Raw genomic sequence first — 11,604 nt, 5'->3', positions numbered from 1 at the left:
CACACACACACACACACACACACACACACACACACACACACACACACACACACACACACACACACACACACACACACACACACACACACACACACACACGTAAAGAGGAAGCCATGCAAAGCATGTTCAAAGCCACTTCCATGCCATGTACATGTTGTACAGTTTTATAGCCAGGACCCCTATCTAGCATGACAAAATCCATGGAGACAGGTGCTTAGATCAGCTAGAACGCAGCGACGGGACCTCCCACTGAGCCTGGCTGACAGGGCTGGCGTTGTGGACCCCTCCCTCACAACACTACAGGTTCCAGGGTGACAGAGGCTTTGATGTGGTTGTTTATGTGCGTCTGCGTTGTAATGAATAAGAATAGAAAGGCATTCAGCCATGGCTGTTAGTCATAGACGGACCAGTCTGTCACCACTGTTATGGAAGCGTGGAAGATGAAGACTGAGATCTGGCTTTTGTTTGTTTATTTGACCGGGACAATGCACAATAACCAGTGGTGGAAAAAGTAATGTTTTAAAAGTACACACAACGTAGAAATACTCTGTTTTCGAGTGAAAGTCCTGTATTCCGAATTTTACTTGAGAAAAAGAACAAAAGTGTTCTGAAATGAGCAGATCTACAGGCTCGATTAGCTGTTTTAAAAAAGACTACTGTAGCTGTAGCCTGGCTCCAACCCCTGAATCGTTTGCCTCGCATTCAGAGTCTGGTGACGCTGTCGAAGGCGGGTGTTTCTCGGTTGAAAATCTGTACGACGAATCGGGATTGGGATAATCCAGTATGAACCAATCGCCAAAGAGTCTTTGAAAAAAAAACTTTGGCCACGTCCCCATCTCAGAAATAGGCTGCATTGAGAGGGCTTTCAGACTGAATAATGGAGTGAAACGAAATGATAATTCAGGCTGAGTGTCAGGCTACTGTAGCTGTAAAATAGAGCTTAATTGGTTGATGTATGTTTTGTAATAATAATCTAAATCTAAAAAGTAACTTGTAACTAAAGTTTTCAAATAATTGTAGCGTAAAGAGTAGAAACATGTTGAAAATGTTATATACTCAAAGTAAAGTAGAAAGCACCTAAAAATGTTACTCAAGTACAGTAGGCTATTTGAGTAAATGTACTTAGTTAATTTCCACCACTGACATTAACTATATTGTACCAGAAATAGCTGAAAGCTCATTTACATCCTGCCCTCACGTTATGCCCTTCGTGCCCCTCCCCCGCCCGCCTGCCCTCCCTCCCTCTAATGTCTGATTGGATCAGAGGCCTGTGAGTCACTCACGGTGATGATGAGGGTGAGAGCATCCTCTCCGGGATGGTGCTTGATGTCCTTGTTGGCGGTGAAGAACTGCGGATCCTCCACATAGTCCAGCAGGAAGTGGCCGCCATGAGGCTCGTCCTCTTCCTCCCCGGGCTCGCCGTCGTAGAAGGCGGGGCTGTCGCCCGTGTAGAGCACGCCGTTCAAGAAGAACAGCAGCTGGGCCAGCTGCGACTGAGTAGCGGCCGGGGACGAGCAGGTGATCATGGAGGGCGTGTGCACCGTGCAGGCCTGAAGGACACAGAGGGAACACAATGGAAAATACAAGCTCACATGTTACAATAGGCTCTCTATGCACAGCAACCATATTGGAAATAAACTGGATCTCTTCTTACTTCCTTCACAGGTGTTACCAATGATACTAATGAAGGCTCTGTTCCATTCTGGTCTCAAACAGAGTCAGGGTGCTGATATTATGCATGTTGGCTCACGGAAACACTCTCACGGTTCCTTGAGGGGGTTCCAAATGGCCCCATATATGGGTGAGAGTGTACAGATGGAACCAAATGGACCCGTAAGGGTCCATTTGGTTCCATCTGTACACTCTCATTTGTACACTCTCAGAGTTATGGAGGTCCTTGAAATTAAGTTTTGAGAACCACTTGCTACACTAAATGGAACGGAGCTTCATTAGTACCATTGGTAAAACCTGTGAAGGAAGTAAGGAAGAGGCCCAATTTCTATCCAACATGGCTGCTGTGCATAAAGCCTATTATCAGCTGCTTGTGTTGATTGATTGATAGATTGATTGATTTATTGAATACTTAATCAACAGGATTGTTAACAGTACAGGGAGTACAGTCAAAAGTTATGCTATAAAGATAACAGGAAACAAACCCAGGGGCTTGTTTCCATTGCAGTCCATTGTACTCAAAGTAATAATGAGTCATGAATTATAGGCTATTTTAACCAGTCTGTATTTTAGATCAGCGATTCTCAACCTGTGGGCACTGCAAGTGGGCCCCCAAATAATGAATAATTAAAGCCGATATTTAAGCTGATAAGCCCAATGGTTGACAAGTAGCCCTGTCTGAAGCACGTACGCCCACTATCTCCCCTCGCCAAGGGTAGATTCTATCTTGGATGAGAGTTAAATGTTTTGTTTCCCGTGGGGGACACTCGCGGGTTCAAATTCCGGGTGTTAAAGTTGCCTCATGTCTCTTACTAAACTTATGGATTTTAGCTTTGAGGCAACAGGGTCTGTTAGACTGTATATTGGCTCTTTTTGGCAAGCTACAGAGTAGCCAGTATAAATCATACTTTACTCTTCTGTGATAAAGGTGCCTGCCATTGGCCCTGGATCTATCGCTTATCACGGCAAGAATATTCACAATAGACATGTTCCACTTCATGTTGAGACAGAAGAAACACGTCCATTGTTTCTGTCTGGTGCTGCCAAATCCATTGCATCATTGTTCCATTCATCATAATGTTCACTTACAGTATATATGCCTTTAAGATTATTGCCAGGTGTACAAAAGCATATCGTCGCTGTCGGATGGAAACCTTGTATGTCCAAACTGTTACTTTTCAGTTTGTTTTTTTTGCCACGAACTCGTCAATACTTTCAATTGGTTAAATATTTATAAGACCCACAGACAGGAACACTTATCCACTCTCACTTAAAAAAAAAGAAAAAAAGGTCAAAGGCCTGACCTGTAACTGTGATGGTCCTGCCACCACTAGAACACACACACACACACACACACACACACACACACACACACACACACACACACACACACACACACACACACACACACACACACACACACACACACACACACACACACACACACACACACACACACACACACACACACACACACACACCACAACAATGGTTACAAAAACAAGGGTGCAAAACACGTACAACCACAACACATGCTCACATACAACAACAAGCAACCATAATGGCAGGGAGACAATAACAGCACAGGTTAAAGCAAAAACAAACAGCACGCACGCCCACACACACACACACGCGCGAGTGCGTGCCGCAGTCCACGAAGGAATGCACACACACACACACACACACACACACACACACACTCACACACACGCACGCACACGTACACGCGCGCGCGCGCACACACACACACACACACACACACACACACACACACACACACACACACACACACACACACACACACACACACACACACACACACACACACACACACACACACACACACAACTGTAGCCAAATAGTTGACGTGCATGCATTGTTTAATTAGATACACTACATAGCTCTTCTGTAAGCAGAGTGCACACATGCCTATCAAAGGCTCCCTCCTATTCCTGGAAACGTGTCTCACACATGCGGTGGTGTTTAGAAGATATAGTACCAGCAGTAATGGAAAGTAATTAGGTGCATTCACTAAAGTACTGGACTTAGGTACAATTTTAAGGTACTTTTACTTTACTTGAATATATTTTTTATCCTTTGATGGACTTCCTTTGGCATTTTGATCTCAAAACAATTACAACATCAAAGGCCAAGTGGCCTTTCCAGTAAAATGTAACTTTGTAGATTTAGATTATTATTACAAAACATATATCAACCATTTACGCCCTATTTTATACTTGAGCTTGTAGATTGGCAATTTTCAAATTGTTGAAATATTTGAGTACTTTCTTTTTTGTACTATAAGTATACACTTTTACTCAAGTAACATTCTGAATACAGGACTTACTTTGTGATACTCTACATTGTGGTATTTCTAGTACTTTTTTCCACCACTGAATAGCGGGGCGTGGAATCTCACACACATGCTGTGATGTTTAGGAGATACAGTACCAGGCCTGCAGAAGATGCCACACATCAGGAAAACATTATCGGACCAGCTTATGTCATTCACTCTGGGAGGGAAGCAACCGCAGAGACACTTAAGTAGGGATGTTTAGGAGATGTTTGGTTTCGGTCTGTGCGTGCGTGCACTCGCGCGCGCGCGCGTGTGTGTGTGTGTGTGTATGCGTGCTTGTGTGTGCGTATGTGTGTGTGTGTGTTTTCTCGTATTACTGTACTTGAAATAGACAGGACAATTTTCCTGGTCTTCACAAGAGAAATCATTGTTTTGTGGTTTTAAAAGGTTTTTAGAGATAGGCTTACAATAGGGAAAATATTCAGATTGGAGTTAGGGTTAGGATTAGGGGTTTAGAGGTTAGATTTAGGGCTTTAGGGTTAGAATTATACCTGATTTATACTTAGTTTCTCGCCAGTGTGGCGCACCAAAAATAGCCTACCTCAAAATCTCAATGCATCGCAGTGCAATGCATTGTGAGCTTGCAGATCGTCTGTTTTCGGTGTGCGACACTTAGGATTAGAGGGGGAAAAAGAGGCAACTAATGGTAAATATGGCATTTATTAAAGTGCCATCCAATTTTTTTTTATGTCCTCACAAGTATAGTAATACTAATGTGCGTGCGTGCGTGCGTGCGTGCGTGCGTGCGTGCGTGCGTGCGTGCGTGCGTGCGTGCGTGCGTGCGTGTGTGCGCGTGTACCTGAGGTAGCTCTTTTTGGGTTTGATGAAGCTGATGGTGGGGTTCTTCTCGTAGGTGTACGTTGTGCTGAGCTCGGCGCTCTGGCAGGGAATGTTTTCAAACTCCACGCACACGCTCACCGGCTCCGTCTGTGTGTGCGCGGCTGCAGGCATGGTGCACTCGATGGTGTCATCTGTTTGCCTGGAACACGAGGGGTAAACATACAGTAATCACACGACCGCAGCTGCAACATGATTTCTCGTAGCACAGAAGTTCCATAACAATCCCCCTATCACTCTAAAGGATGATTGTTTGGGAGTTTATTAACCCATTCAATACGGGAAAGCATCAACAAATGTCTTCTAAATCCTAACAGTTTTTGTTGTTACGTTGCTTCTCAAACCTTTTCATGTCAAGGACCACCCCATGTGTATTTGGCTGTGGACCCCCATCTCTAAAAAATATTTTGTTCCAGGGACCCCCCAAAGCAAAGATTTGAGTAACAAATGTTCGCTTAAAAAATATATATACATTCAAAGATTTGCACAAATGTTCAAGATTTCTCAAAAAATAGCCAAATAAATCTAAAATGACACGGATGCGTTCCCGGATTGAATGGGTTAAACAAAATACTTCATAGAGGTCCCTACAGTATGTAAACAACTTGTGTTTTGTGCACAAGCATGTGCATGAAGTGCACTCACATTTAAGCCACATGCGACCACAGCAGGCTACGCGGGATAATACTGTTATCTGCTCTTGGCTCTCTCTCTTCACCGGTTGGCCGGGAGTTTTAGAATAGATTGTAACCACATGAACCTTAGCGTTGTTATACTGGGCATGTCTTAGTAGGTGAGCATTCAGCGAACATTTGGCAAAGAAATGCAGATCTACAAGTTCACAACGTGTTGCAAATGCGACGTGTTGTGAGCTTGTAGATTTTTTTTGTCTCAAGGAAAAACATGAGTGGACCAAGTATTGACCCCTAAGGGACACCAGTCAACAAAGTATAGATGGATAGATATACCCGGCCACAGGGGAAATTAAGTTCTCATGACAGTTGCAATTATGAAACACAGGACAGATACAGAAAAAGAGATAACAAAGAGTAAACAGGTAGGGATTAGGAGTAAGTAGCAGAAACTCAAGGATAATGGGTGTCTTTCCTGGCCCTCTGCACTTGAACCTCTGGAATTTGCAGGTTGTATGAGCTCTAAACAGGTCATATAGGGTTTGAGTGGTTAAGATTTTACAGATAACATTTAAAGCTTTTTACAGGATCAGACTACTTGGTACATTTGAGATCCTGAACACAGCCTGAGATCCCTTCGGCAAATGACCTGGACTTTTCTGTCCTGGCGCCTTTGCTGTGGAACTCACCGCCTCTGGCAAGTGAAAAGTAAGTCTGTATCATATTTTTCTTGAAAGGTCTTTTTATGTTAAGGCCCTTTTCATATAGTGTTTATGGGATTTTTTCTCTTTTAAGTTATATTTTATGTCTACATTCTGTCCTGGCGCCTTGGCTGTGAAACTCACAGCCTCTGGCAAGGGAAAAGTAAGTCTGTATCATGTTTTTTCTTGAAAGGTCTTTTTATGTTAAGGCCCTTTTCGTATAGTGTTTATGGCATTATTTCTCTTTCCAGTTATACTTTATGTCTTTTGTCCCTTTCTTTCTATATCAATCAATCAATCAATCTATCTATCTATCTATCTATCTATCTATCTATCTATCTATAGTAATTATTACAGTAGTAGCACTCACATTATGATGTTGCATTCCTGGGTGCCGTTGACCATTACTCTGACTTCAGAGCCAATGTCCAGGTGCTCCCCTTGGATGGTCACTCTGGTCCCCCCAGCACGGGAGCCCTTTTCAGGCTTCATGGACGACAGCTTGGGGACCTGGAGACCCAGATGGCAGAAGCATGATGATCAAGACATAGAAGAAGGATTTATTATGGGAGGTCTGACAGCTTATGTCATGGGAAAAGGCTGTTCGCTCGTAACCCCCCGCCTCCAAAAAAAAACACAAACAGTAATTTATGCTTTATATTGCACTTCTTGACATAAAACTGACATTTCAAAGCCACGCGCAACATATCCTGCACATAATTTGTATCTTGTTTCTTTCTTTTTTTTAGTTTGGCTGAGACAGCTGCTGACTATAACGGTAAATTAGTGAAGAAAGCTGTGAAGAAAGTGCAGCCTGCAGTACATTAGAGGCTAGCGCGGCTGAATCTAAACGCCCTTTAGGCCTCAGCTTACCGGACAGCTTCACTGTCAAATCCAGAGTGTTAAGGTAACTCTGAAAGTATAAACATGAACCTGGATGGGTACATTTCTTCCAAATTCAGGGTTAAATTAACACTCTGGATTTGACAGTGTACTTTGGGCTAGAAACAAGTCCCGCCACACACACACACACACACACACACACACACACACACACACACACACACACACACACACACACACACACACACACACACACACACACACACACACACACACAGACACACACAAACACACACACACACACACACACACACACACACACACACACAAAACAAGATACATGCATACGTGCACATAGCGTATGCACGCCTAATATACGCTGACACGTAGGAACAAACAGACTAAGGCGAACATGAATACCCATGTCCTGCAGCACCATCAGCATTCCAGAGCCTTGCGAAGCCTCTCTAGACTCCATGAAACTCACCTCCAGGGAGACCTCCTATCCTCACTGACAGGACTCACTTCCTCTGTGTGCACGGATGGGGAGGCCTATTGTCTGTCCGTTTGTTTATGTGTGTGCATGCGTGTGTGTGTGTGTGTGTGTGTGTGTGTAAGCACGTGCATGTGTGTGTGTGTGTGTGTGTGTGTGTGTGTGTGTGTGTGTGTGTGTGTGTGTGTGTGTGTGTGTGTGTGTGTGTGCGTGCATGTGTGCGTGCACGGGTCCGAGTGGGCGTAAGGAGGCAGATGTTTCCGGCCCAAGGTTCAAGGAAGGAGGTGCAGTTGGAGACACATATCCTGTCTCCGCTCGGATCCAAATCCCCCCAACCCACCATTCCGTTGTCACCCACCCCCCCCCCCCTCCGCCCCCCGCACTATACGTGGAAAACCGTCCTCGCGCTGATGCCTTATTTATACTTTGTTGCTTTGTTCATGTTGCACGGCAAAAATAGCCGATCTACACACTCAATACGCATTGTGTTTGGATCTGTTGCTGTGAGCTTGCACAACTGTAGATCTGCTATCATCTGCTATTAGTTGCAAAACACTGTTGTATACGAGCATAAATTAAGCATGGGCGGCTCGGAGCCAGGCTAACCCGAGAGGAGTTCCCATAACAACCATGTTTGTTGTTTTGGATTTATTTTCTTCATGGTTTTCGAGAAGGGCTTCATGAGACCGTTGTGATCCCTCCGCAGGATGACTCACCGGCAAATCCCTTCTTTTCTTTAAGATAGCCGCCGAAATTATCAAGCTTCTCCAGATGAATTATGAAGAACCCTCTTTGTCCGTAAACAAAAAGAAACAAAAGGCTTAAGAATGGTATTTCCACTGGCCGCATAGTCTTGGTCCAATGGGAGCCTGTGTGGGTCGAGGTCAATTAACACAATGCTGGCTTGCTTTTGCCTCCACCAGTAATGAATTCAGAGGAGGGAACATCGCAACGAGGCGGCCATATTTGTTTTTGCTGGCAGCCGGGTCTGAACGACAATAGTGCTTAAGTTGCAGTTCTTGATCAGTGTTTGAAGATTCCCACACACTTGCATTCCTGAATATCATAAAACACATCTGTTAACACTCAACCGACACATTGGGACGGCTCTCCCGCTGGGGAACAAGGAGCAAAGACATGTAGACAGAGGAGAGAAGAATGCGGAGGGAGAGACGGACGGACGGAGAGAACTGGACAGATTGTGGGAGAACAACTCACTAAATACGAGTATCGGTCCTTTGACGTCCCCATTAAGGCCTGGTCCACAGTCACTTCGACAGCATCCATCATGTCATAGCCGGACCTCCCAGTCACACACACCAGTCTGGGAGAAAACAGAAAACAGCACATTCGGATTACACAAAAGGCAATAAACATTACAAAAGACAGCACACTTCAAGACTAAACAATGCAAGTACAAGTAGTACCAGTGAGCGTCGATAATCTGTGTTCTGGGGTCGATCCATCAAAGCGCATTCCATTTACATATGGAGTCCAATCATTAGAGGCTTCAGATATGAGAAGATGCAAAGTTCAAAGCTCCTCTCGGACCAGATGTGCCAAACCACAGCGGAGATTAAAGATTGTACTCTCACCTCCTGGCTGTGATTAGGCCTTGTGCCATCGTCATATTATTAATCATAATGTGACGTGCTAGAGGCACAACGATCTACCACTCTGAAGCCTGATGTGTACTTCTCGCAACGAAAATTGCTGATCTACAAGCTCACAATGCGCCATAGCGCGGCGCGTTGTGAGCTTTTAGAATGGCCATTTTCGGTGGTAGACACGATGCGCAACCAAGTATAAATCAGACTTGGGGACGGGGGTATGGGGGGAAACGTGCAGCCAAGTATAAATCAACACTTGAGGTGGGGGGTATGGGGGGAAACGCAACCTCCAACACAGTACAGGATCACCTCCCAGCTCGACGCACGCTGTTGGTTTATTTAGTCAGGTGTCTCATGCTAAGATGGCCATAAATGCAAGCCGATGGTTTACACAGAGCTAGCTGGTGATTGACAGAGGCCTTGTGCCTCTGATGAGGGTTTAAATCCTCACATGTGTGGAGGAACTGCGGGTTGCCCCTAGAGACTGGGCGGGACATAAAATGAGACGGTCCAAGACACTGGGTCAGACTGGGCTGGGCTGGGCTGGGCTGATTATATGTAAGTGGGGTTAGGTTTGGAGACCAGCTCAGGTCCAGATGAATGAGTTCAAAGAACTGGATCGAAATTGCCTTTCTTTTCTTTTTTGTTTAATAAAATCCACTAGCATCTTATGTCACAACATACTGTTCCAATTTACCACTGAATATTGTTGTGTATCTGAATGTGTTACTATGGCAAATACGAGTAATACGTTTTAAACTGAATCCTATCTACGCACAGTATGGACGATAGGATTTTTAATTGATAGATTGACATCTGACATTACTTATTACAACATTGACAAAATGCATAAGCATAAACATATATTTGTACCGCACATATCTCTCAAAATGAAAAAACACAATAAAGCTTGAGAGCTTATTTCCCTTGTGGACCTTTGAGTGTAAGTGTGTGCAGGCGTACGTATGTGTGTTGTAAACTGTGAGTGTTGTCTATGATTTATGAGTGTGTGTGTGAGTGTGCGCGCCACATGCAGTATTAGTCAAAAACAGCCCTGCTGAAAGAATATACATAAAAAAACTTTCTCCCAACACAGACAATTTACAATGTAAAATAACTAAGATTCATGCTCAGGATACAGGTCAAAATATTCAGCACTGTTGCCCTTTAAGAGTTATTTGTTTTACAAAGCAGCTATTAATATAGAGAAGCTCCGGAGAGGTCAGTATATCTTTGTACAGTAGACTGCCATGTGTCTGTGTGGGAGGTATTAAGTGTGATGTTGACGCAGTGTGATCGCGGGCAAAGGACACAATGCTCCAGTCTCCCAGCAGGAGTCCTGACTGACCCTCGGCCTGCATTCCACCACCTCCCCTAGTCTGTGTTAAAGATAGTTACAGAGCACCTCCCCACTGCACAGATAACATGTTGTCGCTGTCGGACAGAAACCTCATACAGTATATCCATATTTCAACTTTTTTTGTTTTTCTTTTTTTTAATAAATTCACTTGCCGGAAGTGAAAGTTTAAGTGTGTTAAGTGTGTCTGTGGATTTTATAACAATTTAACCAATGGAAAGAATTAACAAGACCTTGTGACTAAATAATAATGACATTGAATCCATTGGGTTTTTTTTTCATTTCCTGAAAACTAACAGTTTGGGAAATATAAGGTTTCCACCGACCAGATGTTTGGACTAGTGAGAGTCTTCTGTTGATGTTTTCAGCAAGCGGATGATGAAAATAATCAACAACTCTGTACAGCTCAATTTAAATCTGAAACTGTACAAATGTAACTAAATGGACCCGTCAACTTAGTTACATTGGGTCCTTGTGGGTCCATTTGGCTACATTTGTACAGTCTCAGAGTTACAAGTGGGTTACATTAGCACCGAGGATTTTACTCTGTGTGTGTGGGCGTGAGTTTGGTCCTACAAAAGACACTCAAGCTGCGGCCGAGATTGATGGGGCGGGCAACTTGGAGGACTTGAGTGTAAAGTATCCACAGAAGTGCACGTACGTACTCCAGCAAATGAGGCGCGTCGTGCTTGACGATGCCATTAATTAGACCGGTGACATATTAGGACTGTAGGGTCTGGTTCTCTCCAGGGCTGCACACTGTCCTCTGTCCACACAGCTGTGACCCTTCACCCCTACACGCACCAACACGCACCTGTCTCAACAGCCCTGGCTGGTGAGGTCACACGTGCAGGTGTGTGAGTGCGTGCGCACGCTTGTGTGCACAAGTGTGTACATGTGTGTGTGTGTGTGTGTCTGTCCATGTTTGTGCATGCCTGCTGTCAGGCACACTGACGTGTTTTGATTTTTCAGCGCCGCTTCCCGCACCGAGGATATGGCATTGCTGTCATAACAACCAGGTTGGGGAGCCAATGAGGGATGACGATGCAAGATGAGATCATCCCCAGGAGTGAAACGTGATTCGCTGTTTGTGCCGTGTGTGTG

The 11,604-nt window shown here is 44.4% G+C and overlaps 1 protein-coding gene across 1 annotated transcript in view; it reads right to left on the bottom strand.

Moving 5' to 3' along the window:
* plxnd1 (plexin D1) overlaps positions 1-11,604 on the bottom strand; it is a 115,366-nt gene that overhangs the window by 54,752 nt on the left and 49,010 nt on the right. Inside the window, exons 14-18 of the mRNA XM_084069745.1 lie at positions 8,752-8,857; positions 6,568-6,707; positions 4,827-5,006; positions 2,942-3,001; positions 1,284-1,587 (exon numbers count right to left, since the gene is read on the bottom strand). Of these exons, the coding sequence (XP_083925871.1) occupies positions 1,284-1,587; positions 2,942-3,001; positions 4,827-5,006; positions 6,568-6,707; positions 8,752-8,857 (790 nt within the window). The remainder of the gene's footprint in view (positions 1-1,283; positions 1,588-2,941; positions 3,002-4,826; positions 5,007-6,567; positions 6,708-8,751; positions 8,858-11,604) is intronic.

The sequence above is a fragment of the Gymnoscopelus microlampas genome (genome assembly GCF_963454915.1).
Source record: "Gymnoscopelus microlampas genome assembly, chromosome: 10".
Classification (NCBI taxonomy): domain Eukaryota; kingdom Metazoa; phylum Chordata; class Actinopteri; order Myctophiformes; family Myctophidae; genus Gymnoscopelus; species Gymnoscopelus microlampas.
Note: the sequence above shows the minus strand (reverse complement) of the source record. Positions and strands in the feature narration are given on the sequence as shown.